The sequence below is a fragment of the Macrobrachium rosenbergii genome, chromosome 41, assembly GCF_040412425.1.
Source record: "Macrobrachium rosenbergii isolate ZJJX-2024 chromosome 41, ASM4041242v1, whole genome shotgun sequence".
Taxonomy (NCBI): domain Eukaryota; kingdom Metazoa; phylum Arthropoda; class Malacostraca; order Decapoda; family Palaemonidae; genus Macrobrachium; species Macrobrachium rosenbergii.
Window position 1 is genome coordinate 67,990,197 of NC_089781.1, and position 23,994 is coordinate 68,014,190.

Here is a 23,994-nt window from a genome sequence, read left to right on the forward strand (position 1 = left end):
AAGAAGAGAGAGAGAGAGAGAGAGAGAGAGAGAGAGAGAGAGAGAGAGAGAGAAAAGAAGCTAAGGACTGAAAGGGAGGGGTGGGACCTCCTTCCTGCCCTGTGCCCCTTCTCCTCTTCCTACCTCTCACAGAGAGAAGGAGAGAGAGAAAGTGACAGAGAAAGGAAGAAAGAAGAAGAGAGAGAGAGAGAGAGAGAGAGAGAGAGAGAGAGAGAGAGAGAGAGAGAGAGAGAGAGAGAGAGAGAGAGAGAGAAAAAGAAGCTAAGGACTGAAAGGGAGTGGTGGGACCTCCTTCCTGCCCTGTGCCCCTTCTCCTCTTCCTACCCCTCTCACAGAGAGAAGGAGAGAGAAAAAGAGACAGAGAAAAGGTGAAAGAAGAAGAGAGAGAGAGAGAGAGAGAGAGAGAGAGAGAGAGAGAGAGGAAAAGAAGCTAAGGACTGAAAGGGAACTTGTGGCATCTCCTTGCTCTCCTTTCTTGCTATTTAAAGTTGGCAACTATCAGATTGAAATCCTGCCCTTCGAATGCCTCCTTGATTTTTCTCTGTGAAGCTAATAATATTTCAATCATCTCCGCATACTTTGTGAGCCCCACCACTTGATAGCGATATTTGAGAAGTAGTTCTTCCACTTGGTGGGCCAGTTCGTCCTTTTCACGATGGACGCGTTGGAGCTGACCTCGCAGGGAATCCACTAGCCTCCTTTTCTCCGGGTCTTCGTCGACTCTCCTCTTGAGTTCGTTTTCCTTAGCCCTCAGCACCTGTTGCATGGAGTGTAGCTGGCGGTTCTTCTGCTGGAGTTCACACTTCCTGGACTCTCCTTCCTTCTGCAGATTCTCGTTTTCTTGCTGGAGTCCCTGGACTCTCTCTTCCAGCTCTGCCTTCTCTCTCTGGCACTGGAGTAACTCGTCTGCCTGCTCACCATGGATTTTCTCCTGCTTTTCAATCACTAAATTCATCTCCTCGAGTTTATGTTTTAATTTGTCAGCTTCCTCGTTCTTTTGGGCGACAATGGAGTTCGCCTTGCCCAGCTGCTGCCTGAGGTTCTCCACACATTTACTTTCCATTTTAAATCCTCCTTCCATCTGGGTAATGCGATTCCTGAGTTGCATGTTCTCTGCCTTTTGGGCCTCCATTTCCTCTTGTAGAAGTTCGTTCCTAACTCTGGCAACGCTAATCATGTCCCGCAGGTGGAGGTTTTCTTTGTCTTGCCTGTGGAGCTCCTCGTACAGCCCCTGGGTCTCGGGCATGTCCTCGTAGTAATTCAGAGGGCGATCCGACTTCTTCTTCTTCTTATGTTTCTGGGCAGCGAATTTCAACACTGAACTCCACAAACTCCTTTCCTTTTGCTTCCAACGCTTGGGTCTTAATCTGCGGGCCAAGGGTGTCTTCCTCTCCTTTCTCTCCCTCCGTCCAGACATAACTGCGGCTTCCTTCGTCCTGTCGTCTGCTTTAGCGAGTTCTTCCGTGTGCTGGTCTGATGGCTTCTCTTCCACTTTCTTCAGAAGATTCCGGAGTAGTTGTTCCATCGTCTCGTTCCTCTCGTGTTCTTTGCGGATCTCCTTCTGCAGCTGTTCTTGTCCCTTTGTCAGTCGTCTTATTTCCTGCAGAACTTCGCCGTATTCTGTTCTGCCTTCGTTCCTTTCCTTCCGAGAAATGTTTCCAAGCTGGACTCCAGAGTTATAACAAGCAGTAGTAATCACTGATCCAACCAGGCGGACCAGAGCCATAAAAATTCCAATACAAATGTTGAGTAGCAACGAAGTCATTGTGAGGCAGACTCTGACTTTTTAACTTTCACTTTTCTTATCGTTAGTTTTCGAATATGCCTTCTGGGACTCTGGAGATGGTGAGGAGGCGAAGGATTCTGATTGCGAATCCCGCTTCGGGGAGCTTCACAGGAACTCTCGGTATTATACTTGACTGAAGACATTAAGAATTAGGATCCTGGCTCCCGAGAGAGAGAGAGAGAGAGAGAGAGAGAGAGAGAGAGAGAGAGAGAGAGATTCAGAGAGAGCGTTACAGAGATTCCGACACTCGATTGACTGCAGGTAAATGGTATAATTATTCGATAAATGGTTTTTTCCTTTGTTAAATCTGTCCAGGTTCGCGGGTGTCAATTTCGTCCTCAAAGAATTTTTGTTTTATTTCCTGGGAATTCATATTCATCTTTCATTTTCCGTGAATAAGTCGACCGTTTTTCTCACACTCGATAATAACCTGTCTGCTTCTGGGGTTTCTGTTCCCCATACATACATACATACATACATACAGTACATACTTAACTGCTAATGCTCGGTATATTTAGTTAAGGCATATTCTAGGCCTAGTCCATGTAAGTATTACAGAGAGAGAGAGAAAGAGAGATAGAGATGGGGGATGAAAAACATTTTACTGAACCATTTATATATATATATATATATATATATATATATATATATATATATATATATATATATATATATATATTATTGTGTATGAAATATTATAGCTGCATCAACGTTTTAGCCTGTTACTCTTCATCCATTCCCTGCTCCTTTCTCCAGTATTGCTGCCCAACCTCTCTAACTGTTACCTCTTAGTGGAAGTGTGAAGTTTTCTCCCAATTCCACCTAAAGGTCCTTGTCATCCATCTCATTGGTTTCCTGGCTGATAGAATTGTTTTGTTGTCCAACCATATGAATAGGTTTCTCCTTCTGAATAATAATAATAAAAATAATAATAATAATAATAATAATAATAATAATAATAATAATAATAATAATAATAATATAACAGAAAAAGCAGCTTTATTGCTAGCTTGTTTTCTCTTGTCTCTCTCTCTCTCTCTCTCTCTCTCTCTCTCTCTCTCTCTCTCTTGGTAAAGTGATTTCGAATTGCATTCTTACAAAATGGTTGATGGCAATATTAGGCATGAAGGTTTCTTTAAAAGTTTATTATGAAGTTATTTTTCTAATAATAATAATAATAATAATAATAATAATAATAATAATAATAATAATAATAATAATAATAATAATAATAATAATAATAATAATTATAATAATAATTACCAGGTTTTGCAGACACTAGGCCTACGCCTTGCCACGTTTACTATAACCAAAGCATAATAGCCTATTTATGTAAGTTCAAGGGGTGTGTGTGTGTGTGTATGTTAAGATACTGAAAATAAACCGCTGCAACTTAATTGCACAACACTTTAAACACTTTATGTGCTTCGTTCTATAATCGTCTTTATAAGCGTGAAATATGGAGTAATGAAATAGCTATGGTATTTGTCTTTAGCAAAACAATATAAAGAAGGAGCTGACTATGAAATTTTATGTTGAAAATCGTCTGACTTTTTAAAATTACCAGTCGGTAAATCCACTCACTTTTGCTGGAAGCATTTCCATTAAAATTTAAAAAGTAAAAAAAAAATATAATAAATATATATATATATATATATATATATATATATATATATATATATATACACACACTTTTAAATGAAGTTTTTTCAAATCGGTTCAAATACATATATCTATTTTAATTCACACTCGAAATGTTATCAGAGCCTCATTCATGTTTGTGGTTTTCTGTTAACTCCACTTTCTACGCTTCCACTGCTCTACACGTTCAGTCAACACCGTAACAGTAAAATTACGAAAAATTCCATGAATTTCATTCATAAAAATTAGTATGCCATTAAGTAATTATTAAATATTTTTAAAACGTCCCGAAATGAGCAAAAAATGACCCGAAATAGCGTGTCCATCCAAAGCTGGGACTGCATTACCCAGGTCACGTGACTAAACTCCAATTACCTGACAGCAGCTGTAGACATAACACCGGTTCGTTTCTCGGTCGTTTACTGCTAAAGTAAGTATCGATTGTGCTTGCTGTCACTCATGTGTACGCGATGACTTAGACGTAGACTTTAAGTAAACGTAAATGTTGAAAAAGTGTTTTTTGTAACTTTAAATTGGAATTTTAGTGATGTCGGTCATTGGTACCCATGGTGGTGCCATCCAGCTTAATGCCGGTATTAATTACCCTTTAAAGGCCTTTTGTTTGTCCCGAAGAAGCGAGTCGTGAATATCTCCCGGTATTTTTGACAATATACTAATTTAATATGTATTTTTTGACAGAATTCGTTATTTAATGGACGACCATAACGCCATTTGAATTTCTTCAAGTATTTAATTAAATGGAAATCGAGAGGCTAAGGTTATCAGTGATAGATTGAATATTTGACGGCGTGGAAAGACATCACATTGTCGTCTAACCATTCCTGGACATTATAATGGTAATTGTTGGTGATAAAATAGTTAAAATAGTGCAGTGTATATTTCTCAAAAAATAGTTTTATAGTAAATCAGGTTACTTGTTTTTTAATCATGATTTCGAAAGGTTAGAACATCTAGAATGTCCGTTATAAACTCAGTATATCATTTCCCTTCCATTCATTATCATATCGCTGAATGACCCTATGGGTCCCAGCGCCTGGCTTCATGCCAAAATCCTATATTCCATTCAAAAGTTGAGGCTGATTAAATCTGTATTTATTGTTGTCCAGAGTGGGAATCATAATTATGTATTGTGTTTTTTGTTTTTCAGCTTCCATAATTGGCTTCTGAACCTAGTAAGGCTGATGGCCATGGGGAAGAAGGCCATAATGAATAACTAGGAGGCACAGGACGGGGAACAGAACAAAAATGAATGACCCAAGTAAGGAGCAGTTGTGAAGACTAGCCTAAGTTAACTAGTTATCCACCAGTTCAAGGTAAATGTTGTTGTATGTTTATTTTTGACATATTCTGCATAAGAGTTACTTTCTAGTTGTTATTAAGTACATTTACTTGTTCATGTCTGTATACCATAGATAAGTATTCAGCAGTATTATCCTCCATAGGGGGATAGTGCTGTCAGTGCACCTCACGTGGTGCACTGTAGGCATTACTTAAGGGTCTTTGCAGCGTCCCTTCAGCCCCTAGCTGCAACCTCTTTCATTCCTTTTACTGTACTCCATTCAAATATTCTTTCTTCTGACTTTCCACCCTTTCTAACAACTGTTTCGTAGTGCAACTGCTTTGAGGTTTTCCTCCTGTTACACCTTTCAAACCTCCTTACTTTCAATTTCCCTTCCAGCACTAAATGACCTCGTAGGCCTTTGGCCTAAACTCTATATTCTGTTCAGTTCTGGTCTGTCCAAAGTGGGCTATTTAGGTGACTGTTGTGAATACTAGCATCATGTGAGTCAGTTTGGTGTTGAATAGATCATGTGAATTATTTTTGGTGAATTTAGGCTGCTAGAACATACTGGAATTTTGGTTAAAAATTACCAATAAATTAAATTCAAACCTCCTACCCATAACCTGACTTGACCTAGGGCATTGTGCCCCATTCTACCCCAGTCTACATGATTTTCAGTGTTTTTGGCCTTTTCTGAGATGGTTTATGCTCCCCTCCCCCTCCCCCTCCCCCACTCCATCTGTAGTCAACCATAGGCGTTCCTTATTAGCAAATTTACTAAAGAATAAGCAGAAGGTGTGTATTTGCATGTGATTGCTGCTTGGACAAAAGTGCCCATTGCTTGGCTTGACGGCTAAAATTTCACTTGAATAAAAAATTCGTAAACCCTTTATTTGCATATGGGTCACTGTTTGTTGCCTTACGTAATTTGTTTTGGCAAAGCACTCAGTATCAGTTGTTTTGGAGTTGAAATATTTTAGAGTGTATCAACATATGACAAAGCACTTGGTATTAGTTGTGTTTTGGAGTTGAAATAATTTACAGAGTGCATCAACAACTAAGTTTTTTCATAGGGGTGGCAACATATTGTATATCTTGTGTAAGACCCCAGCTGCAAAATCTTTTGTCCATTACTTTTACATGTTGTCTTTGTTCTCCTTGCACCTAGCTGTCAGACTTCTCCAACTTGGCTTGTTCTTGTTTCAGTATTCACCTCATTTGGGAACAAGCCCCTCGGTTGAACCTCATTCAGCCTTGGAAATCTTACTTTGAAATTTGAGAGGTGACTTTTGTTCTTTGCCTTTGATTCATGAAGGGCTTCACCCTGACTAGCTGTGAATAGGGAAGCTGATGAGGAATTGTGTAGATTATCAAAGATGAACCTGAATCAAAATGACATTGAAATTCTTATTTATGTATTCCTTATCGCAAGTCTAAATTTTATGAAAAGTTGGTTTAGTGTGTCTATATTTAGTAAACTCAAGGCATGGTTTATGGTTCTGAAACAACTCTTGGCTGACTGTTTTGAATAATATTTGAGACTTTATTTGACCAGGAGGGGGGGAGGGAGGTACAGTACTTCTAAGGTTTTGAGTGATTTTCCAAAGGTATCTTGGATTCTCTCATCAAAATTAGGCATGAAGTAACTATTAAGGTTTGTGCATTAAATGCTAAATTATGGTACTTTTCGCATCAGTTACTTTGTAGATATGAGATTGAGAACTTTTCTTATAATTTCCTTCAAGATGAATTCATGCATGTGGTTGGCCTTTTGCAATCTGGTTCTTTTTAAAAGTTTGCCCAGCTTTAGTTTTACAAAGCTCCAATTCCAAGGTAACTGTAACGCATTTTATTTGACAAGGGACACACCTTTTTGGGCCACCCCAGGGAGTCAAGAATTGATGATACTGTGTCCTGATTAAAATCACTTAAAAGTAAACCTTGAGCTTGGTAAAGATTGCAGTCTTGTACAGCCTGTGTAGCCATGTGTTGGTGTTGCCATTTGCATTCCCAATAGCTGTAGAAACCTGTGTTTTTGTGGGTGCAGTGGTCATTTGCCTTTATATAGACCACAAAAATCACTGACGTCTGTGATAATCCAGATGTGTTCACTTCTTGAACATGGGGCGATCGACTTCGCAAACTTGCTTCTGCTTCCCCTACTCTGAACCTTCCATTCCTCACAAAGCAGTCAAAACTTTCTTGAGGGTTGTCTCATTGCTTTCCCTCCCCGTCATATCCTGTTTCCTCTGGCCTATGAAGAGTAAGACACTTGGGACATTGCCCCCTAGGTCTCTGCATTGGACTTATATACCAGGTTAAGGATACTCTGTTTTTTTCTGATTGGTTTATGCATTAAAAAGATATTATGGTACTTTTACCTTGGTATTGTAATACTGGGTTTTTAGCTACATCTGTATTTTTAGGCTATTTAGCTTCAAAGAGTTGTTTGTAATATCCTAATTTCCTTGTAGCTCCTCTTGGGTGTTGGTTTTCTTTCTGTCATGATAATCCTTTACTTTTTTTTTCAGTCACACTTTCCACTTAGTTGTGTAGCCATTAGTTGGTCATAATAAATCAGAATTTTGCATCATGATTCCCTTTTATTTGGTGGACATTAGACGGGTTCTGTCAGCAGTTTTCCAAAAGGGTACTGTTGTCTGGCTAGATTTTCTTAAAAGTTGAGGTTAGGAGTGTTCCAAAAATTAGATAGGAGAAAAATTACCATGCTCACAGTACTCTCTGACTGGGCCAAAATAATGAATTCAACCTCAAAAGTACTGTACCTTGAATGTAGACACTCCCTGACAGCTGGAGTGCTTGAAAGAATCACTTAGGCACTTCTTGTGGCCTTTCATATCAGCCTAATCATTATCAAGGAAAACTTGACGGTGTTGAGGAGCCCAAAATTGTCTTATATTTTAGTGATTTGCTGTCTATTGAATTTATTCACCATAATGCTCTTATATCAAGTTAGTGATTTAGGTACTGGGGGCCACAATCTAGGTCACATTCACATTTGTGGAAGTAACCAGGAGTGCAGCGACATGTCAACTTAACAGATACTTTAGGGGACTAGTCTTTCTGATCAGTAATAAAATCTATAAAGTAACAGACCCTTTCTCCTGCCTTCCTTCCTCTTCCAGTGGGCAGAGGAACAGTGAACGAGCCGTCACTGCTGGACTGGCGTGCGTGCAGGTGGTCTAGATGACTGAGTATCCCATCTGTAATCCAGCTTGCTGAAAGTTAATCCCATGTGTAAAGACCTCAGGTTTGTATGTTACGAAAATGCAAATTACTTATAAAATTTGTCATATTTATACATGAAAACTCACAGCATATGTACACAAAAAACTAAATCAATTCCTATTAAATCCTCATACACACACACACACAATCACATGATAACTACCTTATTCTAGACTTAAACTATGAAACAACTTACATATAGAACAACCCCTTGCCTTTTCAACACTACAACTGACCTTAGATTAACACACTATTCTGTTACTTTTGTTCTCAAAGAGTAAAGCCTTGAAGCATTTCTGAATACCACTAGCAACAGGTCTTCAACTTTTTCAAGCACATTTGCATAACTTCTCAACATGTCTAACTGTAATACAGTCAAACTACTGTATAGTATATCAATTGTCAGTTTTCAGCATAGTCCTTACCTAAATATTAGCCCTTTGTTGGCCGAGTAGTTGAGCTTCAGACCGTATCAATTGAAGAGTTAGAGGAATTTATTTCTGGTGATAGAAATTTTCTTTAATGTGGTTCGGATTCCATAGTCCTTTGCTAAGCAACCAATAAAAAATAAGTTAATCCTTCGGGCCAGCCTGTTAATCAGCTTGGTCTGGTAAAATTTCCTTTAACCTAAATATTACCTCTTAATCATTGCAATTTCCTTTACTCTAGCCCTATTAGGTCTTATAATATTTACATCAATCTACAACAATATCTCGTTCCTATATCCGAGTTCTATAGACGATAACACTGCAGAATAGTTTTGCTATCTCAGGTTGTTGCAAACGTTGGCCAGTGGGGAAAATCTGCATAGCTATAAGTCTCCAAATTTAGCTCATCAAACCTAGATTACAATGTCTGCATGATATACCATAACTGAGGAGACACCGGATATTGTTATAACTTTCTTGAATTATTTTGATACCTCTAGAGTATTTCCAGTAGTTTCTACGATTTCGTTTTATTATAAACTAACAAGGGCACTAATTGCTTTTCCTAGCTAAATGAAGCCTCAGACTTGGTGAGAACTGAGCAATATGCTGAAATACAGACCTTCTTGTACAATAAAATCAATTTACAATTTGTATGACAATTTTCCCATTATTCAAAATTTAAAGTTAAATTTTTAACAATAACAGTTAAATATTCAATTATAACAGTTAACTGAACCTTGATCTGATAAATTTAAATTCAATGAGAACTCTACACAATAATTCAACACTAAAAAAATCATTATACCTTAACCTAAAATCCTACATATGTCAAGACACTGTTGCACTTGTTCTTCTAAAACTGATTAAACCTATGACTCAGAAATAATTGAATTTCTCAAATAATTGGCATTAGAGTCACAAGCGATTTAAGACATATAGACCTTCTTGAAATGTAACTACAGACAATTTCAGAATTGATTTGGGTCCTAAGCTTAGACAGAACTCTTCTGCTAAGATTTAATTTCTGAGAACTGTTCTTGAGGCCAAGTGTACGTATAACAAAACTCCCTGATTATCAAATATAGCTTCCCATTCAGTTCCTTCCACTTTGCTGTTCATCCTCTTTAACCTAACTACTCCAATTTACAACATACATGGGAAATCAGTCCCTTCGTGAGAACCTTACAAGGATAGAGAGAGGTGTGATTTGCTAGTATTGCAAAACAGTTAAAAAGAGTACTCAGCTAAATAGCAACTCTCCTAATAGCTATGATGAGTCTACTAAGGAAGGAATTTACCTTGTATGTCAGATGTCTGGAAAATACTTAGTGTCCTAGTGAAAAATAAATGACCAGTTCTCAAGATTAGCATTAAGTCGAACAAACTCTTCACATAACTGAGAATGCTTATTCATCCATGCGGCAAATATAGGCTCGTCAAACTACACCCTTTCAAAGACGCTTTCGAACTGACTTATTCATTTACCTAGGACACCATTGTTAACAATACCTAATCTCATTTAGGGTAACGCTTTGAATTTGAGTCTGTTTACAGATTCACTGACCTGTGATATTTTCAGAAAAACCAAATTATCCTCAAATGCCATTATCAGTATCGCAAATGCCCCTTAAAGTAACGGTGAAATTTAGAGTTCACTTATTAAATAATTTATCCGTGATGCATTTGACAATAATACCAAAGTGCCCTCAAAGTAACGCTTTCAATTTGGAACCTCCCCATGTCAGCCTCAGTGTCTTGAAGTATGCAGAGATGCCGTGAGAATAATGCTCTTGATAAGGTCCTCTTCAATATATATACAATTAACCTTCAAGTGGTGTGTACGTTTAATGCGAAGCAAGAAGCATTACTGTCATGGCAAGCTTTGTACAAAATTCACAGTTTTGTTTAATCACTTGAAAATAATGACAAGTTGTTCTTCATCTGTCATCAAATTTGAGATCACACTAATTAACTAAATTCTGAAATGTCTCCTGTCTTAACAGTGCAAACGTGTCAATGCTTCTGGATGAGTTTTCTCTCTCTCTCTCTCTCTCTCTCTCTCTCTCTCTCTCTCTCTCTCTCTCTCTCTCTCTCTCTCTCTCTCTCTTGTATTAAACAGAGCCTTTCAATAACCTAAGTTTCAAAGTAGTATAAGAACCAACGCTTATATGACATTACAATAACGCAAAACCTCGGAACTATTACTAATTTCCTAAAGGAAGTCTGATATAAATCACTAAAGAAACAAACTATGGACAGAACTTTCCAAAAGTATACGAGAAGCTTAATTCCAAGACCCTACTATGATAAAGCCAGTTTAAGGGTATCTGTAAGACTCGTTGAGGAAAAATAACAGAAATCATTTGTATTTTAGCCGAAAATATGACCTATTCTATAAATGTTCATACCACACAACTATTCCTAACTATACAGACCACTACGAGGATATTCCAGAAAATCAGTTAAACCTAGTGTCTGCAACTGTTGAAAATTTTGCTATTGATAGTGCTGAACTCCCGGTAAATGACTGAAAGTAATAATCATAACCTACCATTAATCTCACGTGACCTTCGTACCCAGGCAAGCTTGCAATGAACAGTGACCCACTGGGTAGGCTACTGCTAATCATAACTAAGTTGATGAAAAAACTATCCCGAAACAGACTTGACTTCTCGATTTAATATATTTAAAATGTAGCCTTGACGACCAACTAACGGGTATTTAGCCAATATGAAATTCACGTATAATATTATCCAGCCTGAAACATTCTCAACTATCTGACAGATGCTATTCAACTGATGAGAATTATAGGTGAACGATATAGTGTCCTGAAATGAACTACGATCCTTGGTAGCTGATGTTAAAACGCCTTAGAAATTCTCGCAAGGGCATTATATCGTACAACATTGCTGTATTGAATTCGTGATGCATTTAAAAGAGAGAGAGAGAGAGAACAACCGAAGCTTACTGATAACCGATCTTAAACTTATGAAGCTCATGTAAAGAAAAAAGAAAAAAAGATCCCAAAGCAGACCACATAGCTAATATAAGAAAATTATTTAAGTATCTGGATCCGCTGAGGTGCTTGTAACAGATATCAAACAGATTTAGATTCAAGTTAAAACAAGACTGTGCATCCTGAAACATACAGAACATTTGATAACTAATATTAAACTGATAAATTTTATATAAAAAAATCTATGCACCCTGAAAAACGCTGAGCTGAGAGTCAATTTTAAACTTGTCAGAAATTATCCTGTAATGTGCTACTATTTGACTTACTCAGTTTATGAATCTCGCGTAGAAAAATCTCTGATCTGAAGAATACTGGAGTACCACGTCACTACTGTTAAACTTATAAGAAAATTAGGTTAAAACTATATATCGGGAAATACAGCGCTACTAAATACCTGTCAAGGAAAATCAAGTTGAGAGTAAACGATATATATACCTATCCTGAATCGCAGTGGACTAGAACCTCATGTGACAAAGACTCCTGCAGTTCCTACTCACAAATTACAAGAAGCAAAGCTGGTCTTGGCTCAGTCCTGGGTGAACGGGCACTATTATGACCCTGATTATAGAACTACATAATCCTAAAAATTTAACCCTACCTTACTTTTAAAAATAGTAAAAGGAGACAAGTTTGTCATTTCTCTCTCTCTCTCTCTCTCTCTCTCTCTCTCTCTCTCTCTCTCTCTCTCTCTCTCTCTCTCTCTCTCTCGTTTGCCAAGATGCTAATTCTTATTCAAAATCCTTTCCCTCTATGTTTTCCTGAAGTAATTCTCTCTCTCTCTCTCTCTCTCTCTCTCTCTCTCTCTCTCTCTCTCTCTCTCTCTCTACAAAAACATGACGCTTCCCAGCATCTATGTTAATAAAGCCATTTTTTTAACATTTTAGCTCATTGTACAAATCTGATAAATAATGAAACTGTAGACGCCTCTTGAATTCCCAGGCGAGACTCTTGTATAAAATTTGGTCGTTCAAACTGTAGTCTCCTCTTGAATTACAAGGCGAGAGATGTCCTTTCAAACTTGTCCCATTTTTGCTTGCATGTTGCAGAAGACATTTCCTGAAGGATTGAGGAAGAAATTAATGCTAAGCCACGTCCAGGTCTTTTGGCTTACAAGGTTATTAAACTCAAAGATATCTAGGTCCCTTTTACTGAAAGGGGGCGGATGGGAAAGGGTCTTCTAAGTCTTTTAGCAAGGACACTTCAATGAAATTAGATTTTATCTGTTCACTGCTACAGTAAATATTGACTTAAAATTGGATTGCAATGCAAATTTCACTAAAAAAGAAAAGGGCTTCTTGGTGTAGTTTTTAGTTAGCACAATACAGTAAAGAGTTCCCTGTATTTATCTATTTATTATTATTATTATTATTATTATTATTATTATTATTATTATTATTATTATTATTATTATTAACTGTGCCTGGCCATAACATTTATACAACCATTTCAGCCTTTTCACGTAATCTGGTAAGATTCTACCTCTCATTTGTTTGAAAATCACCTAAGTATCGCCTAGCTGGCCCATTTAGTTCCAATAAAGAACCTTCACTCCTTTCACTACCTGGATATCTCACAGTACTTACAAAAACCACACATTCGGTCTAATACACTACAAATTACCCATAATTACAGCAGAAATGGCAGAGAAAATTAAGCTAGTCTTACGGAGCCTCAAAATGTTAAGACTTTACATATAAAACATATGAATACACAGGAGATCTATCTTCTAGTTCACTTTAGTACTGTAAACAGAGTTACTTTATCAAAACGAATTAACTTTAAGAATATTCTATGGGCTTTTGGGACTGATGGGCCACAAGCTTCAGTTTCACTTTCAATCTCACTATTTTCATTCCGTCTTAGGCCTAGGCACAAACCTTTAAATTGCATCACTTGGAATTTCTGTAGTACCAGTCTGAAGCTTAGGCACCATCTGAACTGCCATTTCTATCCCGCACAAAGGACACATATTCCCAAAGAAGCACATTTCATGTGCTTCAAAGACCTGCCTTCCTGAAGTGTTATACAACTTATCTGGGGCATTTTCTTCAGAATTCTTCAGCTATCCCGTTCACGAACTTGCTAGACGCAGATCACCTGAAGGAATGGGAGAGAAGTTAATTAAATCATGGAAAATGGAGGTCTTTTGGAAACAAATGTCCTCAGTATGAACCAGTAATGTTGTATTCCTAACACTTCAATGGAAAACCTGAGTAAAAACTACCTGAACTATTGAAGGCAACACAATAATAATGAAGTCCCGATTTAACTCAGGCACTCCATAAATGTTGTATGGAATGTAGGAATATAGAATTTAGGCCAAAGGCCAAGCACTGGGACCTATGAGGTCATTCAGCACTGAAATGGAATTTGAGAGTAGAAAGGCTTGGAAGGTGTAACAGGAGGAAAACCTCAAAGCAGTTGTACTATGGAAGAAGTGTTAGGAGAGGGTTGAGGAAAGTATGATGGAAGAAGGAGAGTATGAAAGGAGGTACAGTAAAAGGAGAGAAATAAGAGATGAAAATATTGAATACTTATCAGATATAGATATTACAGAAGCCGATATTGTGCAGGCTATTAATGAAATTAAAAATGGATCAGCAGCAGGACCAGATGGAGTACCTGCCATATTGTTAAAGAAAGTGGTTCATTCAATCGCAAAGCCGCTAGCAATATTATTAAGACAAAGTATAGATACAGGCAAGATTTATGATGAGCATAAATTAGCATATATTACTCCTACTTTCAAAAGTGGTTCAAGACTAGAGGCAAGTAATTATAGGCCTGTGAGTCTGACATCTCATATTATGAAAGTATATGAAAGGGTAATAAAAAAAATATAGTGAAACATTTAATGAAAAATAGATTGTTCAATATAGGACAACATGGTTTGTACCTGGAAAAAGTACACAAACCCAACTGTTAGTCCACCATGAAAGCATATATAAAAATATGATAAATGAAAAAGATACAGATGTGGTTTACCTAGACTTTGCAAAAGCTTTTGACAAGGTAGATCATAATATATTAGCGAAAAAATTAGAAAACATAACATTGTTGACAAAGTAGGAAGATGGATAAAAGAATTTTTGCAAAACAGAAAACAGATAGTGATTGCAAACGATGAGAAATCGGATGAAGCTACGGTAATATCCGGTGTACCACAAGGTACGGTGTTAGCTGCATTGCTGTTTGTGATTATGATTGCAGACATAGACAGTAATGTTAAGGACTCAGTAGTAAGAAGTTTCGCAGATGACACAAGAATAAGTAGAGAAATTGCTTGTGATGAAGATAGGAACTCACTACAAAGAGACCTAAACAAAATATATAAATGGCAGAGATAAATAGGATGGTATTTAACTCTGATAAATTTGAATCAATGAACTATGGTGATAAAGTAGGAATGCTATATGCATATAAAGGACCTAATAACAATCACAAACAAGGAAGCAGTTAAAGACCTTGGTGTGATGTTGAATAGCAATGATCAAATAGCAATTTATTGGCAAAATGCAAAGCAAAAATGGGAATGCTGTTCCGGCACTTCAAAACAAGAAAAGCTGAACACATGATTATGCTTTATAAAAACGTACGTACGTAGTCCACTTGAATATTGGAATATAATATGGTACCCACACTACCAAAAGGATATTGCACAAATAGAGAGTGTACAAAGGTCATTTACAGCTAGAATAGAAGAAGTTAAGGACCTTGACTACTGGGAAAGACTACAATTCTTACAAATTTATATAGTCTTGAAAGGAGAAGAGAACGCTACATGGTAATTCAAGCATGGAAACAGATAGAAGGAATTACCGAAAACATCATGGAACTAAAAATATCAAAAGAGCAAGCAGAGGTAGATTAATAGTGCCAAAAACTATACCAGGAAAACTAAGGGAAGCACACAGGACATTAATCCACCACGCACCAGGATCGATAATGCAGCGTCTATTCAATGGGCTACCAGCTCATCTGAGGAACATAACAGGAGTGAGCGTAGATGTGTTTAAGAATAAGCTCAACAAATATCTAGGATGCATCCCAGACCATCCAAGACTGGAAGATGCAAAATATACCGGAAGATGCGTTAGCAATTCTCTGGTAGACATCAAGGGTGCCTCACACTGAGGGACCTGGGGCAACCCGAACGAACTGCAAGGTCTGTAAGGTAAGGTCTCGCTCTCTCTCTCTCTCTCTCTCGCTCTGGATGGCAGTGAATAATTTCCTCAGATTCGTGTGGGTTGATTTACGAAAATATTGGCTATAAGGCCAGGCATTGGGGCGCTTTCAGCCATTCAGTGCTTAGGTAAAAAAGAAATTGGAGTAGTTGGGCAGTAAGATAGAAGAAAGTGGGAACAGAGGTTAAGTTAAAGAATAAAAAGTTGGTGCAGCTAAGAGGAGAAGGAACGCTGCAGAAAACCTTTAGCAATGTTTACAATGCACCAAGTGAGGTGCATCGACGGAACTACACCCCTGAGTGGACTCGTGTGTGTGCATGTGTGTGGGTGGGTGGGTGGGTGGGAGCCTGTGAGAGGAGTGCCTGTGGTGACATGGGTAAAGCTTTGGAACTGGTGTTCTACCCATCACAATGCTACGTGCTCTTTATCTCGACACTAATTTCGACACTATACTTCAAGTGCCAAAAGAGCGCATGATAGAAGCATAAGAGAAACCAGCGAATGTTATTTAATATCAATAGACTAGTGAGGCTACCACAAATACCAGTCCACGGTCAGGTGACACTGTCCAGTCACGGGAGCTTCCGAACTGCGAGATACTGGAAGGTAATCAAAATATTTATTAGAATTCGACCAGGAACATTCTTTTCTTGTGAGAGCAAGTAGCCAGGAAAAGTGCAGGCACGATTTTACGGATGGCTGTAGTTCAAAAGTACACGTGAATTGGTGAATTTACAGCAAAATACAGCCAATTAACTATTGTGAAAATCGTGCAGTTCCTATTAAAACCCCATTATACAGTTATGTCGTAAAATTAGACCGAGCTGTAGCTGTCTTGTCTTGCGCACTTTAGCATAACTAACATAAACAATAGTATCATACATATACAATAAGAGACTTTCCAAGTCTAAACAACCATATATGCTCCACCAGACTCTTACAAAGAACTTGACAAGTGGGCCTTTTCTGCAATTTCCAAAGTTGAAGGTCATCCAGTATTCAGTGCTGAACACTCCATGGCTTAGTCCATGCCCCAGGTAATTCGTTCCTGTCATTTGATTTTATGGACATATGGAGATACCAGATTGGTGCTGTGGTAACACAAAACACTTCAACCCAAATCTCAAGAGTATCATGAACAGAAAAGATCCTATATTCGTCTAATCATCCTTTTCTAATCAGAAATGTAGCAAATATGGCAGGATTAGGGTGAAGACCAGTAGGAACAACCAGGAGATAAAGGAAATAATGTATAAGGATACAGAACGGATGGCAATTCTGGAAGAGGGTGCACTCAGGACAGAACAGGGCAGGCCAGGAGAGAGAGAGAGAGAGAGAGAGAGAGAGAGAGAGAGAGAGAGAGAGAGAGAGAGAGATTAAATATTAAGGATTCCGGCGGTTCTAATCGTCACTCACCAAACTTGTAGTTGATTAAACATCTAAGGCTTAATACACTTTACAAAACCACTACGACACCCAAGCGATCAATCAAGTTAACTCTGAAAACTGGACTTAAGGCTACCTACTCACTAAAATTGGTATCCTAATCAGGTCAGAATTATCAACGAAATATTTGGAATGAAATTTCACTCGAAGAGCAGCCCTTGTAAGCAAAGCATTGCCCAGGGAATGCAATCCATACATTAACGGGTGCATTATAACTTACGAATTGTCTAAGCGTACAATGTTCCTTGAGAGAGAGAGAGAGAGAGAGAGAGAGAGAGAGAGAGAGAGAGAGAGAGAGAGAGAGAGAGAGAGAGAGAGAGAGAGACGAGCACTTCTTTCGGTAAACCAATTTTCGAACTAGGTAGGGGACTGGTTTACAGGTCCAGTGTGTGAATAACGTCGAGGCTTATTTAGCAGCTCTCTATTCTCTGTCGAGCTCCTATCACTCAAAATTAACTTATGATTCCATCTGAGTATTTTATTCAGTTCTCGAGATAAAACGCAAACTAGATTCATTCATAAGATACTATACAGGCAGATTGGCCCTGCTGTATTCTGCCAGGAAGGTTTACATGGTTTGTTGATTTAACATTTAATTGGTCAAATGCCAAGATAAGTGCAGACAAAAGTCCAATAATCAACAAACGCACCACCTTTCGAAAATCTCTCTAAAATACATAGAATGAGCAACCTTTGAACCATACAGCAAGATAATGCTATTGGGTCAAGCAAGCAAATGCACCACCAACGATCGATTAATTCATTGATTCAATGTTCTCTGGCATCGGGACAACTTAGGTACTTGACGCCAATATCATTTGAGTGACAAATTTTTGTATAAAATCTATGGAAATAAAGACTAGATTCTATATATAAAAAATAATCTATAACTTTTGCAAAAGGCCTGCTTCTAATGCAAATCTAAAAATGCCTCTGGCATCGTAAATGACTTCTAATGGGGGCTGCAAAGGGAAGATTTAAACAAGATAGGGACCGACTGGACAAAAGCATGAAATTTTGTGCAAGTGATCTTTAGACCACCTACTTCTGATCTGAGACCCGTGCCATGAAATTTATCCAGCGGAACACCCTTTTTGTCCCACATATATTCGCGGCCTGTTTATTGAAAACGTATACGGTGAAATCCTACTCAACGTTGCCTGAGGTAGATCCAACGACTTCACTTTGTTTCACTTTGTTTGGTTTTATGTACAGCCCTCCACAAGGACAAGTCCCTCTCTGGTGGGCCCTTGTATAGTTTCAAAATAAGGTGCTTCTTATAGTTTATAATTGTCTTCCAGTGTTTTCTCGTCAGTAACGTAGCTCCTGCAGAATAGGAGAGTCTTTAGTTCTTTTTTTAAATTTGCTTTATTCTTGTATTAAATTGCATAGAAGATTATTAGTCAAAGCCATGATCCGTTTTATTTTTCAACTTTGACACATTCTTTATATACTGTGCACTTATTGCCATCATAGTTTTATTTTTAGTATCACTATGGCCTTTTTTTACACAATTTTTACACTTGAAGATGTTGCTAGCACATTCATTTGATTTGTGATTTTCACCACACCTAGGGCAAGCTTGGTCATTTCTACAATTTGTTGCGCTGTGACCAAATTCCTGACATTTATAGCATGGAGAGGGCATATAACAGTCGTATACTCTGCAACGGTTATACAGTGTACACAATTTGTCACCTCTATCATAGATAACTTTCGTATTTGCGGGGTGCATTTGATTATATAGTGTTTATATTTGTCATCTTTGGCTATCATTTCCTTTGCAATTTTCAGAAATGAGGCTACCTATCCATGGATTTTTCTTTACAATGCTATCGACAATGTCATCTTCATCCTTCGGGACATAGGCTACTTTTATTTTTGGTTTAAGTTTACCTTCTCATTTACTGATATATTGCTGATTTTCTGAATCTCCATTTTTGCCTTTTCTAAGTTTTTCCTGTCTGGAAATCTTACAAATAATTGTCCATCTCCTGTTTTAACCTGTTCAACTGGCGCCGTTATTTTACTCATAATTTACCTCTTTTGATTTGCTGCTGTGCTCTGTTTGTAGATTTGATCAGAAGTACTTTTTTTGTCTTTAGTGATTCAGCATGAGTTTTGTTCATGTTGGTCATGGTCTTTGCATCTTTATCAGCATTGTCAATTTTGTTTTGGATTTCATCTACGTTGATCATTACCTCACTAATTTTCTGAGCCGAATCCTGAGTCAACTTTGCTAATATCTGTGTTTTATTTTATTTCCTCAAGTTCATCTTCAATGAGTTTTTTTCTGGGTTTTTTGCTCAGGCCTCTTACAGTTATTACAGATGTACAATATGTCATTACTACGAAGTATGGGTGTGTATCCTGACCTCGATACCTTAACATTCACACTGGAACCACGCATCACACATTTCACAGCAAGTTCCTTCGTCATCAACTTCCCCAGAGCAATGTCCACAGGTTGCTGACTCCATGCTCTTGATTTGGGTTGACTCATCCTTCTCCAGTATTTTATTCAGTGTTCCATCTTTACGTGCTGCTTCGATAATTATGAAATAATGTTTGTATGATAGTTTGATCTTCCCTTTACTTGATTTAATTTCTACAGTAATTTTCTCTTTTTCCTTGCTCTTCTTCGTATTCACTTCGAATATCACACAAGTCAGGCACTTTTCACAGAGCACTTCACGGACGCATCCTACCCTCACAAAAGCTACTGCTAAACTTCTTTATTGTAGCCTATTCACATTGTTTAGTTTCTGTAATATAAAAGGTAGAAAATTTTATTCAAAATCTGAAGTGTGAGATGGCCAACTTTGAAGTTCAAAAAAAAAAAAAAAAATCCACCATTGCTAAAAACATGTTTATTGAATATTGAAAAAATTTTATAAAAACGAATGATTTCAATTAAGGTTTTAATCAAAATTATATTTAAAATGAACAATATATTCTGCTATTATCACTCAATTCATAATAAGACAAATACAATCTTCACTTAATTAAAGTATCAATGGTTGGTTCTGGATATGCAGATGGGCAGTACGTAGTTCTCCAGGTTCACTGATAGGTTCACTAACAACACGAACACCTAAAGCTGTAATAGCCAGAGAAAATACCACATTACACACCTAACATTCCACGACCTAACTTTCAAAATTGCACTCAAAATTAAACATGAAAACCACACTACAGCTGCAAGTACTAATAAAAAATACTAAATCCTTTAACAACTGTAAATTAATAATTAGCGTGGTGAACACGAAACAAATCTGAAATGAGCACCAAGTACGTAATGAGCAAGAATATATAAATTTTCCAGTAACAATTGAGGACAGAGTGCAGCGAATTATTTACCCTAGATAAACAATTGCTAAGCTCACTACAGAATTCACCTCGTAATTAAACTGATAATGAAGGAACCCACCGGCAGTTGAAGCTCTCTGCTGTACTGAACAGATCATGGCTGAGGTTTAGAGGCGATGATGATGATTCGCCGAGCTATAACAGGAGCACTCCAAGGAGGAGAAGTTAAATTTCCATTCTCCGCTGCTACGAAATTAACACAATTTAAAAATCCTCTTGAAGGTGAGAGATGTGGAGTTGTAGTGTTGACGTGGCGGTAGCAGTAAGAAGAATCTGCCTTTTTCCAAGGCGTTGCTGTTTACCTTGGCTCGTATTGGAATATTTCTGTAACGGCAATTGTTTGGCAGTTACGTCCTTTTATACAAACAACCAGACAACCTCTTAGGAGCTGGGTTATCAATTATCAGTTTAAATTTTAACGTGAACTCCAGCTGCTAAGATTGTTTATCCATGTAAATAATTAACAATAAGGAATTACTCTAAACAAAATAATATAAGAAAATAAGCCCCATATTGAAATTTCATACACTCCCACGGGGGAATCAAATTTATGCAAACAAATTTGATTTAACATTACATAAAATTATGTAATGAATTAAATAATGAAATTGCAACAAATATAACATATATACAAACTAAATTCAGCATTCTACTTATACTAAATCCTCAGAACATAGATGTTTAATCTTTCTATTGGCTTCCACAGCTGCAGACCTAGTAACACGAGAACTTGCATTAGGTTTATCATCACTCTCAACATTAGGGTAGACTTGTGTGTCCTCATTCGAATTTTCTTGCGATAACAGGGGTATAAGAGTAGATACATGTCTCTTAGTGATTTCTTTTGTTTTTCCTTTCAACAAAACTGCACTAGTACTTTCACCTAGACTATTAAATTCTAAACTCTTTATTATACCCATTGGATAATTATAAGGTTTGCAGCTTTGTTCTTTTATAAGAACAATATCACCTACATTCAACTTCTTATGAGGTTTGGGTTTGTACCTTTCCAAAATATCTGTAGCTTGAACAATAAGGTTAACTAAAAACTCATTATGGTATCTGTCTTTCAAAACTTGCCTTACTTTTTGCATAGTTCAGAATAGTTGTCTCTAATAATATCATTGGGACTTCTACTTGACCAGTTTGGATCATCCTCTATAGGGTGTAATAACGGTATAATATTAACAGAATGTAATTCATATCCCCTTGTAAGCCACTCTGGTGTAATTGGAGAAGCAATATCATCTTGTACATTTCTAAGACATTCCTTAAAGGCGATTGGCCTCTTGTTTATTACATGAACTACCTCATGAGTTAAAAATTCAAAATCATGTAAGGAAAGAATAGCCTTACCAATTGATGAAAATATAAGCTTCTTTACCTGTTTCACCAAAGATTCTACTAAAGAACCTAGCTCACTTTTGCCTTTCACAAAATGCTCAAACTTAATTGATTTTACCTTATGCTCAGTGAAATACATTTGAGTTTCGGCATCTTTGATGAAGTCTTGAATTATCTTGGTCCCAGAAACAAGCTGTGATCCCAAGTCAGAAAAAACCATTTGAGGCAAACCCCATTCAAAGGTATGTAGTTGGAATGCTCTGAGGAATTCCTTAGTAGAATAATCTTGACATAACTTAAGATTGACAGACCTGGACCATAGACAGGTTATACAAAGAATCCAAACCTTCTGCTTTGAATTGCTTACTTTCACTTCAAAGGGTCCTATGTAATCCATGAAAACATAGCTATATGGAATTGAGGGAGGATCTACCCTGAAATCTCTATAAGCATTTTGATTATATTGCACAGATTTACCATTAAAACACCTGCATACAATACACTTTCTGAGTACTTTTTTTCACCACAGAAAAGCAGTGGGGGATCCAAAACCTTTTTCGGAGCTCTGACAAGACACTAAAACAACCAGCATGATTACGCATTTTATGTAAATCTTGTATTATCAACTCAGTGACATGAGATTTCTTGGGAAGCAACAGCGGAAAAAATGTATGGACGACCTTCTTGCCATCTCCCCGAATTTTGACTTAACCCTAAGTAAACCATTCTTATCAACATAAATATTGAGCTGTTTCACAAGGTTAGGAATATCTTTTATCCTTTTACTTTTTGATTCAAAGTAAGTAAAAATCTCCGGAAAATTATTCCGTTGAAGAGCAGAAATTATTTGGGTAATAGCCAGCTCATGAAATTCCTGAAAATCCATGCTTTCTTCTTGCAAGTTAGGGTTTAATCTACCTTTAAGTTTATGAACAAATTGAAGAACTCTTGCATGTATTTTGACTACCTTCGAGAAACTAGAAAACTTATCTGGGTCCACTAAAGGGTCTTTCATAAGGATGTTTTGACTACAGGCAACAAAGGAATTAGACTCAATTTTAGAATTAATATTGGGATTTGGAACTATAAAGGACATTATGTCACAGCTTTGACTACTGCTATCTTCAATTAAATATGAGGGGCCCTTTATGTAATTCCTTTTACTCAATTGTTTACTTGAAATGCATCTTGTAACCAAGTCTGCTGGATTTTCAACCCCTGAAATGAAATGAAAATTAATGGGATGTACAGTACAATATTTACTGATTTGTTGAATTCTGTTCATTGCAAACACTGTGCGCCTTTGCATTTTTTCAAACTTATTGCAATATGAATTCACCCATGAAAGGGCAACTAAGCTGTCACTATAAATGGCAAGATCAACGACTTTGATGGGTACAGTACACTGTGGTCCAGATAAACCATTGAATATCTCTATTAAAGATTCTACTCCTAAAGCAATGGCTTGTAATTCTAAAGAAGGAACCGATTTTGTCTCAAGTTTATTATTTATGATCCTGTTCTTTGACAATACAAAAGTCAAATCATTAGTGCAAAGATTATGAGCATAAATTACTACTCCATATATTTTTGTGCTAGCATCAGTACAAGCAACCAACCTAAATTTATCTTCTCTCTTACCAAGCACCCTAGGAACTTCAATGGATGAGGAGGAATTCACTTGATTAGCTATATTTTTCCATTCATTGTATTGAGTTTCACTCAAAGGGGTATCCCATGACAAGCTCTTATTACACTGCAGATTATGCATGAAAAGACGAGCACGATTCAAAATGGGTGCATTAAAATTATAAATATCATACTGTTCAGCAATGGATTTTAGCACAAGTCTCTTTGTATTTGCATTCTTATTCAAGTTAAGAGGATTAGTACTTAAGGTATCTGTAGAACGGTCCCAAAGTAACCCCAGAAGTTTCACTTTATCATGGTTAATATTTGAGTCCTTGTTAATCTTTGACTGAAGATTCAGATCATTTGTTACTATTTGTTGTACTTCAAACTTATAAGGGTTAAATATAGAATTTAACAACTCATATCCTTGACTTAAATGTAATTCACTATTTGTGGTGAATGCTCCATTATCCATATATATGCACTGATATATTAAATGCTTTAGATGCTTGATAAAAGGGGGATCAGCAACACTATCCACAATCAGAATTTTATATAAGCCTAGCATCAACAAGGCAGGAGAACATCTTAAA

At 37.1% G+C, this 23,994-nt stretch overlaps 1 protein-coding gene and 2 long non-coding RNA genes across 4 annotated transcripts; 1 reads left to right on the forward strand and 2 right to left on the reverse strand.

The window, feature by feature from the left end:
* Positions 1-478: 478 nt before the first annotated feature.
* On the reverse strand, positions 479-1,765 carry LOC136827207 (golgin subfamily A member 6-like protein 22). Its single transcript, XM_067084978.1, has one exon. The coding sequence runs from the start codon at positions 1,763-1,765 to the stop codon at positions 479-481; it is 1,287 nt and encodes a 428-aa protein (XP_066941079.1).
* Positions 1,766-3,759: 1,994 nt separating this feature from the next.
* LOC136826894 (uncharacterized) lies at positions 3,760-8,017 on the forward strand. Of its 2 annotated transcripts, XR_010849729.1 has the most exons (4): positions 3,774-3,829; positions 4,127-4,284; positions 4,596-4,761; positions 7,877-8,017. It is a non-coding gene; the product is annotated as an uncharacterized lncRNA (long non-coding RNA). The 2 variants fall into 2 exon arrangements; XR_010849730.1 differs by lacking the exon at positions 4,127-4,284 and having other exon boundaries at positions 3,760-3,829; positions 7,877-8,015.
* A 15-nt stretch (positions 8,018-8,032) lies between these two features.
* LOC136826893 (uncharacterized) lies at positions 8,033-21,345 on the reverse strand. Its single transcript, XR_010849728.1, has 4 exons — positions 20,487-21,345; positions 13,304-13,523; positions 8,607-12,482; positions 8,033-8,404 (listed from the first exon to the last, which is right to left on the reverse strand). It is a non-coding gene; the product is annotated as an uncharacterized lncRNA (long non-coding RNA).
* Between the last annotated feature and the right edge of the window lie 2,649 nt (positions 21,346-23,994).

Bases quoted from the DNA above. Each gene is read 5' to 3' on its own strand.
- LOC136827207 (XM_067084978.1), bottom strand. From the start codon at position 1,765: ATGACTTCGTTGCTACTCAACATTTGTATTGGAATTTTTATGGCTCTG.